General features: G+C 35.0%; 1 protein-coding gene across 3 annotated transcripts in view; it reads left to right on the top strand.

Moving 5' to 3' along the window:
• The window catches only part of LOC137624385 (death-inducer obliterator 1-like), a 124,334-nt gene that overhangs the window by 70,395 nt on the left and 33,751 nt on the right, over window positions 1-20,188 (top strand). For 2 of the 3 annotated variants that reach the window (XM_068355121.1, XM_068355114.1), the window contains 3 exons: window positions 15,936-16,035; window positions 17,494-17,644; window positions 18,821-19,370. In XM_068355121.1, the coding sequence (XP_068211222.1) occupies window positions 15,936-16,035; window positions 17,494-17,644; window positions 18,821-19,370 (801 nt within the window). The remainder of the gene's footprint in view (window positions 1-15,935; window positions 16,036-17,493; window positions 17,645-18,820; window positions 19,371-20,188) is intronic. The other variant, XM_068355129.1, reaches the window with a different exon arrangement.

The raw sequence follows: 20,188 nt of genomic DNA, 5'->3' as shown, positions 1-20,188 counted from the left end.
CCACCAAAAAATGATCAGACATACCATTAGCCATACCCCTAAACACTGAGTAATGGACTCAGTAATAATATTACCACTCCTATTATTAGTACTAGTAGTAGCCCGGCCACCAGTATTATGTTGCAATACTAGATCCCATGTGACTTCAACATATGATATGCATGGCTCTTGTAAGTGAAGTAGGAAAGCAGCCATATCCGAAATATGAAAGTGATGCAAATTTTCTTGAACCAATCATGGGATTTTTTTTTTCAAAGGCGTATGGCTTAAACAGCTGGTCGGCCATGTTAACAATACCCATTACGCTGTTATATTTCTGCCCGTTAGGATGGTATATTTATCTTTGTACAGTGGTTTATTTTAGAATACAGTTTTATCACCGAAGTACGTTTTGCATTTTCAACCATGCCAGCTGTATACAAAGTTGTCAGTACATGACCACCTTCTTATCCATGTACTTGACAGTGAGTGAGTGGCAAAAATTGACTGGTATCTGGAAAGTTTGTCATCATTTTCTTGGGTGGTCCTCTACCAGCTCGTACTACTCTAGTGAGGTGTCCCTAGTGAATGAATAATTAGCCAGACGATAACTGGTATACCAATGATCAGTTACTAAATGATGGCCGTTGTCAAGTAAATCTTTCATGAGTTGGACTACAACTATCTCTGAAATAAATTGGTCAATTATGGAGAAACTCGAGACGTTCCCATAATACACCTCAAGGTTCCACAAGTAGCCATTCCTACGTGGATCTGAAGGACATAAGAGAAAATCTTTAATCAAAATCAGGACCGTTTTGTTCGGAGGAACTGTGAATTCCAACCACCCCTTACAGAGCATCAATGCTTCATTGACATCAATATCCTTTCTTGGTGTGAGCAGATTCTGACTACAATTGTGCAACAAATCCAATAAAAGTCTTAGGCTTGTTCTTTTTGACTAGGTTGAAGGTAGCAAACCTCAAAAATTTCAGAAGGAAAAGAAATCATGCTCGAGATATTATCTCTACCAAAAATCCGGGGTCAATATGCATACTTGGCATTTTATTAACCCGTTACCTTAAAAAAGCTATTTACATAAGATTACAAGTAGAAGGCTTCTTTAAAAGACTATCCACTTTTCTTCTTTCCTGTTGAGCTGAAATACTTTACTGCCCAAGAATTCATTCATTCACAGTTTTTCAATTACATCATCATCAAAGAAAAAAGAAAATGAATCACGTGGACAGCTGAAATGTGGCGTACAAGCATAGATCCTATCGTCCTCCTCTCTGAAACCTGGTGTTGTTCTGGACGTGTGTCACTGAATGGATCCGGCGTGACCCACCAACTTTCATTGACAATAGATTCATTATTTTCAAATAACTCCTCATCATGGTCCTCTTTTAAGTAATTATCAACACTATCACTGTAATCCTCATCTGAGCTCTTTGGCAAGTAATCGGATCCGGATTCAGAAGCACTATCATCACCCATCGCACTGAAAAAAAGGTTACGTGAAGTAACGCAAAAAAATGAGAAAAATCGTTTAGAATTCGCATTCATAGTGTTTACTCACAAAACTACAATAATCCTTCACTGGCTAAGTAGTCAAGATAACCTCTTCTCCCTTACCTCATATGAAGATGAGGTCATGACGTCCATCAGATATTTATTGGCAGAAATGAATAGTGGGTGGAGCTTTAGCAACTCTGGTAAACAATAAATTGCCTTAAACCCCTCCCAATGTATAAAAACTGCTTTGCTTGGTTAGGAACAAAAAATTACATAGATGTATGTGTATGTTGCTTCTCTTTCTTACTACTCTATAGGGTAAAACACGTAGACATAGCAGTGTTGAAGTGGTTGAATAACTTATAATGATATAAGTCTAGATTAGTTCTTTTTTTTTTTTTTTTTTTTTTTTTTTTTTTTTTTTTTCATGTAAAATGTAACTAAGAGTTGGGAGATCAGAGCTCCAGCATTGGCAAGTGCCTTTTTTCAAAAAGATTCCCATTCTTTGCTTTTGTGATGTATCCTATTCCTCTTTGAAGCTGGCACAAATATATTGTAACTATCCTTAAAAGGGGGTACTGTAATACAAATGTTTAAGGAGTTAACACCTTGTTGTTGACATCTATTATTAAGTCCTCCTTTTGGTAAAGGTAGGAGTTTGTTTAAAGGAACTGATCAAGTTAATTATAAAACACGGTGATGTAATTTTGGTTGTCTGTCGTATTAAGCCCTTTTATCCATGGTAGCCTGGGAAAGACTTGTTTTTGTCATGGTTTGGCTCAACTTCAACTAAACCTTTGGTTGTCAGTAGTATTAAGCCTCTGTTAGCCATGATAAACAAAATCTCTATCTTCATGCTCTCACATTCCATAAATGACAAACATTTTGCAAGGAGAAATATGGAGTGATTTGGAAAGGTCTAGTTCCTCTCCAGGATTTGACAATTGTCTTATTAGTTCTGAAGGCTACTGGAGATTGGCACCCAATTTTGAATGTTTTTCATCTCTGGTTCTGAATCTCAACAAGGTTTTTCATGGAGAGTCCTTCCATGCTTTTTAGTAGCAGTTTAAAAAAGAAAATTGGATATTTCCAGTTGACCTGTCAGACACTTATTATCTTGTTCCTCTTCACACAGAATCTCACAGATATCTCATGGTTATGTTTCAAGACAAAATTTATCAGTTCAAATACATAATTTTGTGTTATGCACAGTTCCCCAGGTTTTTAGAAGAGTGATGGCTTCAATAGTGAAGTGGCTACTTCTGGGAAGCAAAGTACTTCTGTATGTAGACTGTTTGTTAGAAATCTTGTCTAATCATTGAGACTAAAAATAGCGTCGGTTTCATTTCAGGCTTTTCGGTTGGAGAGGAGAATTCAAAACTTTTTGGATCTGGTCAAACGGTTCAATACTGTACTGTATATCAAACGTAGCATCGGGACACAAGTTTCTGAGTCTTTAAGGAACTCTCTTGTATCTTGATGAATGTGTCCCTTATGTTCATTTAAGGGTGATGCCTTTACAGCCAGTTTTAGGACCGATCAAATATATGAAAACTTTATTTTTTATCATGAAGAATCCGTCAAGACTTTGGCCGTTCCCTCCGTTTCGCAAATTCACTTTATGCAGTCTTTCTGGCGAGCCATGATCCCGAATTTCACTGCGATCTTCGAAATGTACCAAATTCCTCCAAAAATATCAAATATTTATGTCATTTTATCATTGAAATAATTTTCTAACCTAACAAATTAGAAAACAATGAAAATATGATAACTAGATTGAAATACATAATAGAAAATATCACAAAGAAAATATGGTTGAACAAGTGCACGATGGAAAATATCCTTGTTTTGGATCTGTTGACGCTGCGCCAAGTCTGCGTATATTGTCTGTTGCTTACACAAGATTTTACACCATACGCTGTTGGCTGACAGATGAGAGTCGGTCAATTAGGGCATGATAATTTGTGTCCTGGCTGCTGATTGGCCCATGGAGCATGACATCACTCGAAAGAATGATGCTAGTCCAGGCAGTATATCTCCTTATCATGTTCCACTTTGCGTTGCGCGAGCTGTACATATACAAGTGTTACTTTTTACTCTTGCGTTTTGTGATACTTTCATTAAAGTTTTTACTTATTCACTCAAACCCTACGATGGCGCCTACGATTTTCTGTGCTGTAAATATTGTTATCTTTCTCATCTATTGCACAGCTAATTTACTGTCAATTTTATTCAGTGTTGTTGGATTATATTTTAGGTGAGTATCCCATACTGAATTAGTTAAAATTATATAGGAATAAGATTAGGTACATAAGTAGTAAAATATTTCTTTTAAATCAAATAATTTCAGAGAATTGATTCATGTCCCGTAACCTTCTGCAGTGCCCTACGTGTACTGTAGTGAAGGTGTATAATACAATTGACTCCAATCCTGAATCTGTGAGGTTGGCTAGGCTAGTCTAACACGTGCACAGTGTTCAGCAATGTACTTATACGTATAGTATAAATCACATATGACTAAATGTGTCCATGGGACTGTGTGAAAGTTTCATAACAGTGTGGGGAGGTTCTATAAAGACATAAAAGGAAAAATAAGTTTCTGACGCTTCTCGAAATTTCGCTGTTCACAAGGGGTCCTGGAACATACCCCTCGCTAAAAGCTGCGTGCGACTCTATTAGAATAGTGGTATTCTCGTTAACGTCTTCTAAGGAGGGAGTCATGTTACAAGTTCCGGATCTTTCTCATTTTACAATGCCCCTCTAGAAGGATGGTGTGCTTCTTGGAGAGTCATCACCTGTCAAGAAGTTAATGTTACTAGAGTCACAGTTACAGTCCATTAGTTCTATGAGAGGAGTAGCTGTGGATTAGATCAGCACTTCAGCTTTAGCAGTCTGTATATCAAGAAACAAGATGGGACCAAGTCAAGAACACTTTCTTCTAACTCGAGAATTATGATGTTAAAGACGAGGAAAGAATGAATTTTTTTCTATGTTTCATTCCAGGGATTGTAATTGGATTGGTAGAGCTGCTCTAGAAAGTGTATAGTTTATATCTTACATATACTGGGACTAGCAATGTTCTCATCTCATGTGTGAGATATGCTCTAACTGCTTCTTGAATGATTGTTTCCACTGGGCTAAAGAGATTTAGAGATTTTATAAATGTACACCAAGGTCTTTGATGGATACTTCTTTTGACTTTTGATGTATATGGAATAATCACAGCTATGTTTTTGGATGTCTTACCCCCCAAACACTATAGAGAGAGGATAGATAATGAATAAGATTTAAGGGTTTGTTGAAAAATATATACTGTACTGTCGTTTAGAAATTTGATATCTGGCTCTATGCTCTGTAAAGATTGTTCTGTATTGACCAATTTCTTAGTTCTTCAAAGGTTTCTACTTACAGTAAAATATCCCATACTAACTGTTAAGGAAATGTATATAAGAACAAAGTGTGGAAAGAGATGAGTAACCCAGACTATCCCATCTAGTTAGTGCTGTCAGTTTACATCATGCAATTTACCATAGGCACCACGTGAAATCCTTGTACCAACCCTTTAGCATAATACTTCACAGTTACAGATTTTTTCTTCCCTCTTATTATCCAACCCCTCAGTTTCTACTTTTAAGATTTAACAACAAGATTTTCCCCCGCTTCACCACTGCTGAATGACTTCCCAAGACCTTATGACCTGAGGTCATAAGTCCAGCTTAGGCTAGCCTTGGTCAGGTTACCCAAAAATTGTGGCCTAATAATGCCAAGCTTATATGAGCGTACAGTATAAGTTACAGCCGATGCATAACATTGAAAGAAGTAAGAGCTATCACTTAGGGATGTATGATAGGCAAATCACAAACAACCTCATTCTATTATATTAAGAAAAGGCTGCATCACCCTTAAGAACCAGGCTAAGCTACCTACTCCAAGTCAAACAATGTTAGGCTTATGCTGTCATTTTCATCTAATTGAGTTATAATATATATATATATATATATATATATATATATATATATATATATATATATATATATGTATATATATATTTTGAATTAAAAGCTCAAGATAGAGATGACGGGCAATATATTTATATATATATATATATATATATATATATATATATATATATATATATATATATATATATATATATATATTATATATATATATATATATATATATATATATATAATATATATATATATATATTTATATACAGTTTATATATATGCATAAAAATCACAGGGAAACGTGATGCTCAGATGCAGAAGAACCACAGGGAAAATGAAAATACGAAATATTAGATTAAATTCTGACTAGTTTCGTGATACTTCTTAAGAGGACTGATTTATTGAGAGAGGTTTCTTTACATTTTATAGGGAAAGTAAACGTACGAACATACCTATAGAGGTTTATAGAACAATGACGCTCCCATACCAGTTACCTGGGCAGTTATCAGGTGTCTACTGGGCGGAGATCAAACCTCATTAGACACCTGCCAAAAAGGGTCATTTCTGGTGACATGTACCAACCGTGTGTCACACGATCATACGTAGTAATGACTTTTCATTTTGTGTATATATTGTGCTTGTATCTTCGCTCTCCCCTCGCACTAAAAAGAACATGATATAACATGTATGTTTTTCTCACCGTTAACTGTTAAACGTTTGAACAGGAAATTTTCTGTTGCAATGAGTTTTTGTATATAAAGGCGAGTGTCTGTAATAAAGGGACTCGGTTGCTTTCATCCTGTCTTTGAGTCACAACCTTCTCTCAGCCCGTCACAGTCCGGTAAATTCCTGTTCTGACTTTGAATACAGTTTATATGAATAACGGTAGCCTTATCTATATAAATACATAATCAAAACTATATGTATATATAAAACACATCCATATATAAATATATAAAAAGACATATAACATACGTATACACAGACAGGCATTCATAAACACATGCATAATATATACATAGACATATACATACATGTACACATACTGGTATACATATACAGACACATACATAGACTTACATATACATGTTTTTACACAAGATTAACATACATATATATATATATATATATATATATATATATATATATATATATATATATATATATATATATATATATATATATATATATATATATATATATATATATATATACTGTATATATATTTATGCACATATAACATTATTACCATAAACATATAATTACGTATATATTTTGCAGTTTGCACATTTATAAGTTCCCACCAATAATCATTTTTGTTTCCTCCTGTTTTGAACAAAGCTTTCCACGATTCCAAGCAGAATATTATTATTATTATTATTACCTGCTAAGCTACAACCGTAGTTGGAAAAGCAGGATACTATAAGCCCAGGGCCCCAACAGGAAAAATAGCCCATTGAGGAAAGGAAACAAGGAAAAATGAAATTTTTTAAGAACATATAACATTAAAATTGATTTTTCTATATCTATAAAAACATAACAAAATAAGAGGAAGAGTAATAAGATAGAATAGTGTGTCCGAGTGTACCCACATAGCGGCTATGAACATTGTTTTACCCCATCTATGGTTTTCTCCCCCTTCGGCTACTGCCTTTTCTCTTTTAGTTGGCAGTATATTTCCTCAGTGATTTTTTTCTCCAAAGTTAATAAAGGCAGTTGTTTACTATTGTATCGTACTGTGGTTAAAAGACAAGACTCTAGTGCTTATAACAAAACAGCTGATTTGCATTCTGCTGTTTTTGTGGGTGTATGCGTTACGTAATGATTAAAAAGTTACTAACGATACTTTTATCATTCTCTTACTTTTTTTAATGTATTGAATTATTTTGATAGTGTAATGAGTACTCTCTCTCTCTCTCTCTCTCTCTCTCTCTCTCTCTCTCTCTCTCTCTCTCTCTCTCTCTCTCTCTCTCTCTCTCTCTCTCTCTTTTCAATTGTACATTTTATGGTTTTATTAATATTACTTGGTAATTTTTAAAATTACATGGCCATTAAATATTGTGCAGTGTTATTTGCCGATTACTAATGTTCAATATCACGTTTCGACTTGTTGATTTTAAAAATTTTCCATATTTTGGCGATTTGTATCTCTAAATTTTACATTTTGACCCGTTCTTTGGTGTTTTCTAACATTGAATTTCATAAGTATGACTTGCGTTTTTTGGTGAGTTTTAATGCGGTACTGTACAATATTATTTTACGGATTTTGATGCTAATTTTACATTTGACTTGCTTTTTAATGTTACGCTGTATGGAATTTGGTGATTTCTTATATAAAATTTCCCGGTTGAAGTTACATTTTCTGGTGATTTTTGGAAATTGCATTTTGTGGTGGTTTTTGCAGTTATGAAATTTGACGCATTTCGGGTTTTTCAAGTAGCGCGAAATTTACACATAACGAGAGTTAATTAAATGGTGTCTGTCAGACCATAAAGTAGTATTTGTAAAATTAGTCCCCAGTCTTATAAATTTTTTTCTGTCGTTATTGTTTAAATAGGCCTATAGTTTTAATCAGAATAATATAATCAAGAAGCACAAAGTGCATTTAGTCTAGGGATAAGGTAAGGGGAAGCGAACTGAGCCCTTTGAACGATTAGCTGCCTTTATGCAACCAAGTTAGGTCAAGTTGAGGTAAATCACAAGAGATGCAACATATTAAATTCAATTATTTATAAATTATATATATATATATATATATATATATATATATATATATATATATATATATATATATATATATATATATATATATATATATATATATATATATATATATATATATATATACACACACATATACCATGGCACTTCCCCTAATTTGGGGGGTAGCCGGTATCAAAGAAATGAAACAGAAAAGGGGACCTCTCCTCTCTACATTCCTCTCAGCCTGACAAAGGACAACCGAGTTCGGCTGGTACTGCTAGTGGTGCCACAGCCCACCCTCCCCCGTTATCCAACACAGATGAAGCTTCATAACGCTGAATCCCCTACTGCTGCTACCTCCGCGGTCTTTTTTAAGGCACCGAAGGACGCAGCAGATCCTACCGGAACTGCGTCACAATCGCTCGCCATTCATTCCTATTTCTAGCACGCTCTCTTGCCTCTCTCACATCTACCCTCCTATCACCCAGAGCTTTCTTCACTCCATCCATCCACCCAAACCTTGGCCTCCCTCTTGTACTTCTCCCATCAACTCTAGCATTCATTACCTTCTTTAGCAGACAGTCATTTTCCATTCTCTCAACATGGCCAAACCACCTCAACACATTCATATCCACTCTAGCTGCTAACTCATTTCTTACACCCGTTCTCACCCTCACTACTTCTTTCCTAACCCTATCTACTCGAGATACACCAGCCATACTCCTTAGACATTTCATCTCAAACACATTCAATTTCTGTCTCTCCGTCACTTTCATTCCTCACAACTCCGATCCATACATCACAGTTGGTACAATCACTTTCTCATACAGGACTCTTTTTACATTCATGCCCAACCCTCTATTTTTTACTACTCCCTTAACTGCCCTCAACACTTCCTTCATTCACTCTCTGACGTACATCTGCTTCCACTCCACCATTTACTGCAACAACAGACCCCAAGTACTTAAACTGATCCACCTCCTCATGTAACTCTCCATTCAACATGACATTGAACCTCGCACCACCCTCCCTTCTCGTACATCTCATAACCTTACTCTTACCCACATTAATTCTCAACTTCCTCCTCTCACACACCCTTCCAAATTCTGTCACTAATCGGCCAAGCTTCTCTTCTGCGTCTGCAACCAGTACAGTATCATATATATATATATATATATATATATATATATATATATATATATATATATATATATATATATATACAGTATATATATATATATATATATATATATATATATATATATATATATATATATATATATATATATATATATATATATATATTGTATATGTTTTACATATATAAAACATATTTATAAATATTTATATATACATATATATATATATATATATATATATGTATATATATATATATATATATATATATATATATATATATATATATATATATATATATGTATATATATTAATATGTGAGCCTAGATTGTCTAGCATGCCTATTCCTTCTTGGAATACTGTCAAACAGTGTATTACCAATATTATCCCTATGCTAGACTCGCAGAATGACAAGTTTTGGCTTATTTTACTTTTGCGAGCATGAAATAAGAAATACCGTTGCAATGTAAAAGCGTGTGTGATACTCACAAAGACACGCACGAAGAAAATGCATCATTGCAAAGCTTAGAGGATCGCCGCAAATGCTAACCACTGCAGCGTGAGGCATTCACAGAAATGTACCACAGTTGATTGTTAAATCTTTCAAATTGAGACTCGCTGCACAATTCTCCCTCTAGCCTACTTGCATCTCAAGTTGAAATAATACTATTCCACTCCACAATCTCTGGACCCCCTCGACATTAAATGCTGATATGCAATACAGTACGGTCCCAAAATATGCATGTTCGAGTTGTGCGGTCACTATTTCTCAAAAATAAATGTCCTGTATCTGCGAAGGCGTAAAAAGTCTGCGAGGCGTGCGCCACAAAATGTATCAAATCTATCATCTTCTCAAGTATTGGTAGGCTTAGGTATGGTGACTGATAATAAATGTAACCAAACCATGTTTAGCTTGCCTTTTATTTGCTTAATTTCATAATAAATGGCTTATTTGATGGAAAATTCCATAACAAAATTAACTTTTATGTATGAGTCCAGCTGACGAAATGTAAACTTTTGAGTTGTGGTTTTGTTCTCAGCAAGCTTTATCTTTCTCTTTTTCTAACCTTTTGGTGATTTTAGTGGTAGTGTTACTGATGCTAGTAATAGTATTTATTTTAGCATAATATTAATTTTTCATTAGAAATCCATGATTATTCAAATTAACCTCACTTTCTTCTGTCTCGCACCATCATCTTTGTCACATCGAACATTATAGCGGAAACACAATTGTTCGATAACTTTTGATTTAAAACTAGTCTAGTGCTCTCCCCCCCCCCCCCCTCCCATTGGTTCCATAATTGATGTGGGTACAAGTTGATACGAAGTCAAACTTGACTTTCCATTGAAGTTAGGAAAAGTATTTTGGAAATGGGATGTACAATTAACCTTTGTAACAGTTTAGAATTATCATAAATTATAATACTGTTATCAGTAGTTTGTTATTGTTGACTGAATGCAACCAAAATGGTCTTCCTAATCTTTAGAGATATGGTAAGTTGAATAATTGTAATAGCAATATTTACTATAAGCTCTTAGTATCAACAGTTACCACTTGGATGTGTAAATTCGTTCGTGTTTGTTACGATCGGGGATGGAACGCAAACAAACGAAAGGTTTCCGTTTCAGGCGCCATGTTTAGGAAAAACATTACTGTATATGAAATTGCATTCTTTTAATTTATTTTGAAATTCTAAGGAAAAAGTAAACTAACCTAAACTCAGATGTTTATAGGCGTTCGTTTGGTCATCATGATCTGAGATAAACGTAAACAAAACACTGGTTTCCGTCTTAGGTGGAGATTTAGGAGAAGCATGTTATGAAAGTACCTTTATTGAGTTCATTTTGATTTCGATGATATAGCAAAAGCTAGCCTATACTACACACTGATGGTTGTGCAGTTCACCAGTACAGTGGTCTTGTACAACAGATATGACCTAATTAATTGAAACTGTCCTAATTTTAGGTCGTCTTATACTCGGAAATTACAGTATTTACCCCCATCATGTGTTTAATTTTAAACTATTTCAAGTTATTAAAACTAAAACTTTCTAAATTTTTATATAGTCATCAATTAAAACTTGAACTTTAAATGTTTTATTTAGTCATAAAAACTTTCATTTCAGAAAAAATATGGTATAATACAGTACATAGAAATTAAGGGAAAAGGGTAGTCGAAGAGGTTTGACTGGGTAAGTTGCCATTTGCCGTTGCCCTAATGGAGTTATTCCCGGTGTGTTTGAAATTTTGCGATTTTTTTAATTTGCTGAGGCCGTGGGTCGACCAAATTCTTGCATTATTGGTGACTCTATTGTATGACTAGATAACTTTGAAAGCATCTTGAGTCATTATAAAAAAATTTTTTTGTCATAGAATTTGTTTATGTAGAAAGAATTTTTCTAAATGAAGGGGTGGAGGGGGCAGTAGCCATAGTAGCGGCCAGTAGTCAGATGTAGAACAGCACCTCGTAGTAACGGGGGATGTTGAGGAAGGAGAAGACTAATGGGTAAGGGACCTCTAATAGTGGTTTTAACACACACCAGTTACCATACCGACACTATAAGGGTGAGCGAGCTGGGTAAATTCCTGGCATTCCATGCAACTTTTTTCTCTGGTATATTTAGCAGTATTTATACCTTAGAAATGGTGCTATAAGGAGCATTTCACTGGGCGACACAGTTCCCTCGCCCAGAAATAGATTTTTCATTCGTCAAAATCCCTTATTTATTTATTTGTCTGTGTCTGTGGAGAGGATTACATCAAAACTATTCTACAGATTTTAACGAAAATTTCACCACAGATAGATCTTAGGTCATGGATTTGAATACTTGACAATTTTAAAGGACGGGATTACATCAAAACTACTCGATGTATTGTGACAAAATTTTCACCACAGATAGATTTTAGGTCATGGACGACCCCGTTAAATTTGGAGATGATCGGGATATTTTTTTTTTTATCATTATTATTATTATTATTATTATTCATAAATTGACGGATTTTGACAAAATTTCCACCACAGATAAATCTTAGGCCATGGCGAAGGTCAGAAATCTCTGATTGCTCTTATTATTATTATCATTATTATTATTATTATTATTATTATTATTATTATTATAAGCTAAACTACAACCCTAGTTGGAAAAGCAAGATGCTATAAGCTCAAGGGCTTCAACAGGGAAAATAGCCCATTGTGGAAAGTAAATAATGAAATAAATAAACAAGAGTAGTAATCATACATACATATACCGAGGCACTTCCCCCAATTTAGGGGGGTTAGCCGACATCAAACAAATGAAACAGAAAAGGGGACCTCTCCTCTCTACGTTCCTCCCAGCCTGACAAGGGACTCAACCGAGTTTAGCTATTACTGCTAGGGGTGCCACAGCCCACCCTCCCCCATTATCCACCACAGATAAAGCTTCATAACACTGAATCCCCTACTGCTGCTACTTCTGTGGTCATCTAAGGCACCGTAGGAAGCAGCAGAGCCTACCGAAACTGCGTCACAATCGCTCGCCATTCATTCCTATTTCTAGCATGCTCTCTTGCCTCTCTCACATCTATCCTCCTATCACCCAGAGCTTCCTTCACTCCATCCATCCACCCGAACCTTGGCCTTCCTCTTTTACTTCTCCCATCAATTCATAAGAACAGTAACAACATTGAATTAATTTCATTATCATCTCCTCCTACGCCTATTAACGCAAAGGGCCTCTGTTAGATTTCGCCAGTCATCTCTATCTAGAGCTTTTAATTGAATACATCTCTATTCATCATCTACTTTACGCTTCATAGTCCACAGCCATATAGGCCTGGGCCTTCCAACTCTTCTAGTGCCTTGTGGAGCCCAATTGAACGTTTGGTTAACTAATCTCTCTTGTGGAGTGCAAAGAGCATGCCCAAACCATCTCCATAATTCACAAAATTTAAGCATTACTTTGCTCCTTAATAATTCTAACATTAATGATAATCTTAGTTATGAATTACCGAAGAATTGAATCATATCTTCACTAAATAAAGTTATTAAACTAAAAAAAAAGTATGAGAAAGCAAGTCCATAATTAAACTTTGATATGTCATTAAACTCGACAGTAAATAAAATCTTCTGCTAAACATTCGGAGATGTAAACACAAATCCAACTGAATTCATAAATTTCATATATATTAAAACTTCATGATGACATTTACAAAATGGAACGGGACTATTTGTTAACCTTTGCAGCTGAAAATTGTAGGCATGCGAGTTAGTGTAGCCTATCTAAGGCTAAAATTTAACAAAATTTGACTCACAAACAATTTAACTTTCAGTTTCTTTGAACTATCAAGTTTGTAAATTGAGGACTTTCTGTAATCATGTTATAGTGATGGTGTGATCATTTGAAACTTGAAAGTTTAACTGATGGTTTCTACAGTATCCAAATCCGGCAAATCTAGTCTGTCGTAATATATATGTATTGCACATTAGCTAGTCCACTTAATTTCTAATCATGGAAGGTTACTCTTAATGGGATTGGGCCTGCACCACTAGCCTTCTGGCTAGTACATTGCTAACGTATTAGCCTAGCATTCGCATGACAACAGATCAATCCCATCCTGTGACCGTGAGTTTAAGCCGTTTACTGGGGAGGCCACTGCTGTGGTTGGGCACTACAGGGAGTTGTTAGGCTTGCCCGGCTGACATTCTAGTGAGCATCTCTTCTGATGGATAAAACTGGAACTGAAACCAGACATTTATATTTAAATTTCAAAATACATTGTTAGTGTCTTGATTCGGGACAATTGCTCGGCACTTTAGAGGGGTTGCGGTGGCCTATTGGAGATGTCCCTGCCTGGGGTTCGAGTCGCACTCAAAGTCAATACGAAGTTTTATGTAGTGTCTGCAATCCCACCGTCCTTCTGAGCTAAGGAGGGGATGTTTGCGGAGCCTATAGGTCTACCTGCTGAGTTATCAGCAGCCATTGCCTGGCCCTCCGTAGTCTCAACTTGGGTGGAGAGGGGCCTGGACTCTGATCATATGTATTGCCATGTATGAAGGGCCTTGTCCTGCAAGCTAGGGCAATATCACTGTCCCTTGTCATTTATGAGTGGCCTTTAAACTTTTAAATTGGCACACTAGCTTCTGTGACTATACGGGGTCAGCATGATTATAGCTACTGCATCCCTAAATCAAAGCTGTTGTGAGTGGCACTAAGTCATATTTAAGTTAGATAAGCAGCAAAGTGAAGGAGTGAATGAGTTAGAAGCAACATTAGGGTTTGGGAATGAACAAAGTATATTCAAGTTGTATTATGTTGTTTCACACATGCCTCTGCACACTCACATGCACTTGATTAATATCTTCTTCTTCTTCTTCTTCTTCTTCTTCTTTTTTTTTAGCTCAAGATATGAATATACTTTACATGTTTTTTATTATGATCACCATGTTAATATGGCTTTTTCATGTGTGGCTCAAAAGTAAATGATTTTTTTTTCTCCTGCTGCTACCAAACACAAATGATATCCATAGATTTATAGTTTGAAGTTGTTGATCTTCAATTTCAAACATAGTGCAAATGTTTCTCTGCTGAGCAGATTGACCCGAGTTTCCAGTGTACTGTACTTTTTCAAGCGTATTACCTCCTCCTCCTCCTCCTCCTCCTCCTCCTCCTCCTCCTCCTCCTCCTCCTCCTCCTCCTCCTCCTCCTCCTCCTCCTCCTCCTCCTCCTTCTTCTTCTTCTTCTTCTTAGGCTCATGGTTTTTAGCATTCTGCTGATTTGCCATCTAGGTATGCAGCTTGTCCTATCATATCAAAAAGAAAAATACTTATAAAGGAGAGGAGGGTAATAGATTTTTTTATATTTGTTTTATTTTTCTACATTTTTCTGTATATTTCTTCGACGTTCCAGAATTTCATATGTTAGTCGGTGGATGATTATATCAATACGTTAACCGTTTTACCCCCAAAGGACGTACTGGTACGTTTCATAAAACTCATCCCTTTACCCCCATGGACGTACCGGCACGTCCTTGCAAAAAACTGCTATTTAATTTTTTTTTTTTTTTTTTTTTTTGCATATTTTTGATAATTTTTTGAGAAACTTCAGGCATTTTCCAAGAGAATGAGACCAACCTGACCTCTCTATGACAAAAATTAAGGCTGTTAGAGCAATTTAGAAAAAATACTGCAAAATGTGCTTGAAAATAAAAATAACCCCTGGGGGTTAAGGGTTGGAAAGTTCCAAATAGCCTGGGGGTAAAAGGGTTAAATAGTGTAGTGAGAACTGGGCTTGTGTGTATTGTGTATACAGAAGGACCTCAACTTCAAAGATAACAAAGATAAGATAAAGAAATACCGTAATAAAACAATATATTCAATACAGTAGAAAAACATTTGTTAAAACCTGATATCTATTTCATATGAAACCCGACTATTTGTTGACTTACGCAGCTGGAAATCATTGGCATGGAATTGAGGTTAGGCTTACCCTAGGCCTAAATTTAATAAAATTGAATGTACAAATAATTTGACTTACAAACAGCTTCTTGGAATCAATTAAGTTTAGGTTGAGAACCTTCTGTAATCAGTTGCCATTTAGATAAGTACTTAATTATCAATTACCTTCTCTCGTATGGAAAAACTTGACGTTATCGTCTCTTGATTTCCAGGACTTGGAGGAACATCAGATCCCGGGAGTCACTCCTGCAGCCCTGAAGAGCGAGCCAAGAGTGCTTGTATACGAAAAGACGACGGGGAAGATTCTTTCAGGTAAACATCTGGCGTGTATTACAGTAGGATTTCATTTTCTTAGGCATTTTTTTCAGGTCATCTACTACTTTAACAAACCTGACTGTTCATCATCCCTTCTCATCAGGTCATCTTCTACTTTTACAAACCAGACTGTTCATCATCCCTTCTCATTACATTTCCCAAACTAGAGGGGCACTCAGTAGAGCACAGACCTCCGCCGCGGCAAGTTATTTTTCAACCTTTTGTTTGACCGTGACCTTGACCCGTGTCCTTGACCTTCCAAAATTTAATCATTTCCAGCCTTTTACATAAGTTAATCCCTACTAGTTTCATGACTACAAATAAGATTATGGCCAGGAAGCTGTTCACAAACAAACACACACACACACATGAACGGGGTAAAACATAACCTCCTTCTAACTTCATTGGCAGAGGTAACAGGGGATAAAACATAACCTAATCCAACTTCGTTGGCAGAGGTAAAAATTTTAATCTATTTGATAGCAGCTGCACATAACATGTGTATGCAAGTTTCTTATGCATATGGCTTACCCACTACATTCCACAAATCATAGCATTCAGTAATGAAAACTTACTAATGACACCCTAAATCTCAAGTGTTTAAAAGCAACCCAACTGATAGTAAAGAAAGGTCTTAAAGAGTCTTTAGTACCATTTACACCGGCTATGCAAGCTGATTCTTCGATAACACATGTATCAGCGTATGGAAAGTAGATAAGATAATGGTTAAGTTATACTGAAATTGTTATACAGTAAAACCTCAAGATACGAAAGTCTCTGTACTCAAAAAAAATTTTTTTTTTCTTTCTCTTTCTCCTCTATTACAAAAATCACTCAGGATACAAAACGAAATTCACAATGTTATGTTAAGCGTATTGAATGATTCAAATGGATTTGGCCCTTCATTATAAGGAAAAATCGTGTTACGAAAGCCACTTCGCAACTGATTAATTTCATATCCTGGGGTATTACTGTAGTATACAAATAAAGTAACCTAAACTGTATCGTCAAGTTAGCAAAGTCAGGTCCAAGTTTGAGAAATGCCACAGTCCAGATGAGTCACAGCCCAAGGTATTGAGAACATTGGTTATTTGGTTAGTGTCTTAGCATAAAGCAACTAAATGATGACCAAATGGGTTACAGATAGCATTGCAGATGCCTCAATTGGTGAAACAATTAAACAAATGAGATTAGAAAGTTCCCAACCACTGTATATGAAACAGGACTAATTTTTTACTTTTGTTAGTAGCTGGAAATTATAGGCATAGGATTCAGGTTAGGCCTACCCTGGTACAAAATTTAACAGAATCCAACTTAGAACAGCTAAAACCCAACTTAGAACAGCTAAAACGCAACTTAGAACAGCTTCTTGGAACTTAAAAGTTTTTAAGTACAGTATCTTCTGTAATATTAATTTATTTGAAACATTACAATGTGTCTAATGAATTTCAACAGGATCAGAAGCACCATCTTTAAGAGAAGTGAAATCATGGCTGAAGGACAACCCAAATTATGCCATCCTTCACCCTGGAATGATGAAAGCTTCGGGTGCTGTAGTGAAAGCTGTGAAGCCAGATGGTAGTACTTCTGGAGCTGATGTGTCAGGGTAAGTTTTATTCCTCTGATCCTCCCACGGCATTCGTATTGCTTCTCTCTCGAAGCTGGTTTAATGGCTATGTCTACCCTAAAGCTAAGTTTGTTTCAACACAAATACATCATTTTTTAATATGTATGTTTTCAGTGTAGCTAGAATCTAGCCATAAACGTTCCTGCAAGGTGTCAGTGACTACGCTAGTTAAGGTGGTTAGACTGACCACCCCACTCACGCAATCTTTCAGTATGTCTACTCGCAGTATTACTGCCATACACGTCCATGTGGAACCAGTAATGTGCTAGAGAGACTGGACAACTCCAAGGAGTGAAAATGAGAAATTTCCAGTTTTCTGGTAGATATCAGCATATAAGCAACTTTGATAGAGTAGTAATATGAACACCAAGTGATTATAGAAATAATTTCATTATTAAAATTCTCTCTCTCTCTCTCTAAAGCTCATGAGTTGCTTTAACTATGACTGTGAATGTGAGCATTGTATTTGATTTTTCTGTCCTCTTTTTATTTTGGATATGATACTAAAATGTTTTCAGAATTTCAGTTTTGCAATTTGACCATTTTTTTTTTTTTTTTTTTTTTTTTTTTTTTTCTTTTTGGATACTAAACTGCTTTCAGAATTTCAGTTTTGCAATTTGATATATATATATATATATATATATATATATATATATATATATATATATATATATATATATATATATATATATATATATATATTTATATATATATATTTTTTTTTCTTTCTTTCTTTTTTTTTTTTTTTTTTTTTTTTTTTTTTTTTTTTTTTTGATGATGATACTAAAATGCTTTCAGAATTTCAGTTTCGCAATTTGGTTTTTTTTTTTTTTTTTTTTTTCTTTTTTTTGATGACTAAAATGCTTTCAGAATTTCATTTTTTTTTTTTTTTTTTTTTTTTTTTTTTTTTTTTTTTTTTTTTGATGATACTAAAATGCTTTCAGAATTTCAGTTTCGCAATTTGATGTTTTTTTTTTTCTTTTTTTTTTCTTTTTTTTTTCTTTTTTTTTGATGACTAAAATGCTTTCAGAATTTCAGTTTTGCGATTCGATTTTTTTTTTTTTTTTTTTTTTTTTTTTTTTTTTTTTTTTTTTTTTTTTTTTTTTTTTTTACTGTACCACTTATATTTAAAATAAACTTCATATATTATTGCAGGCAGAACAAGGTTATCCATGTATCAACCCCGTCTTCACAACCTCCTGTCAAATCCACGCCACAAAAACTCACAGTTGTCAAGTCAGCAGATGGTCGCATCATTGTGAAGGCAGCAGAAGCTCTCAGTAAGGGTTTTATCAACACATCTGCTGCTGTCAGCAAAACCGGGTTGGTGGCTAGTAATCCCAAGCCAGTGGTAGTGTCTACAAAAGGTCCAGCAGTGAAAGACGCAGTGAAAGACACAGAAACGAAGGGAGTTGAAAGTGATCCTAGAGTTCTTCCATCCATATCTGAGAGTGATGAATTGGATGATGGTAATTTAGATGTAGCCTTTGTAAAGAAAAATAATGATAATCAGTTGAAGGGTAGTGTTGATAATAGTCCAGTTAAGAAAAATTTGGAAAATATCCAACCGGGGATTGACTCCTCTAAAGTGAGTGAAACACTTAAACCTTCTGATAGTATCACTTTCAAAAGTGTGGACTCTCTTTCAGCAAAAGCACCTGATGGATCTACTAAAGTAACCTCTCCAATTAAAGACATGAAAAAGGTGAGACACTTATTTAATCCTTCCCTAATTAAATGTTTTTAGGAATCATCATCATCATCATCATCTCCTTCTACGCCTATTAACATAAAGGGTCTCGGTTAGATTTCGCCAGTCGTCTCTTATCTTGGGCTTTTAATTCGATACTTCTCCATTCATCATCATCTACTTCTCACTTCATAGTCCTCAGCCATGTAGGCCTGGGTCTTTCAACTTTTCTAGTGCCTTGTGGAGCCCAGCTGAACGTTTGGTGAATTTAGCTCTCTTGGGAAGTGCAAAATTATTATACAGGTTGCAAATAATTAAAACCAACCTTACTTAAAATCACACTTATATATTGATGAAGGGATAAATTCTTTATCAACCCCTGAATTATCATAGGGTCAAAATCTCCTGAAGTTATTTTAGGTGAAAAACACACATTTTGTAACGATGTTTTTGGTTTATTGCTGGTGGTTATATTAAATTAAAAAAAAAACACATTAATAACAATGAAATTTATAGTAGTCGAAGCATAATTTTATTATGCCTACAAAGTTTAATTTGCTAATGTTAGTTTTCATATAGTGTATGTCTACAGTCAAATTTTAATTATTCACTGTATAATATCACAATACATCAGATAAGATCTTACTTGGACATCAAATATTTTCATCACAAGTAATCCAGCTATTATTTTAATGTCCTTGTTGTCCTATGGCTATTTAGCACTAAATCAAATATTACATTATATTGTTTGGTAATCTTACCTTCCTAATTAGTAACTATTCCTTAAAGATTTGAGAGAAAAAAATTGTTTATTTGCTTGGATAGTGTTTAGT

Source organism: Palaemon carinicauda, chromosome 2, assembly GCF_036898095.1.
Source record: "Palaemon carinicauda isolate YSFRI2023 chromosome 2, ASM3689809v2, whole genome shotgun sequence".
In the NCBI taxonomy this organism is placed as follows: Eukaryota; Metazoa; Arthropoda; class Malacostraca; order Decapoda; family Palaemonidae; genus Palaemon; species Palaemon carinicauda.
This window is presented reverse-complemented; position numbering and strand designations above follow the sequence as displayed.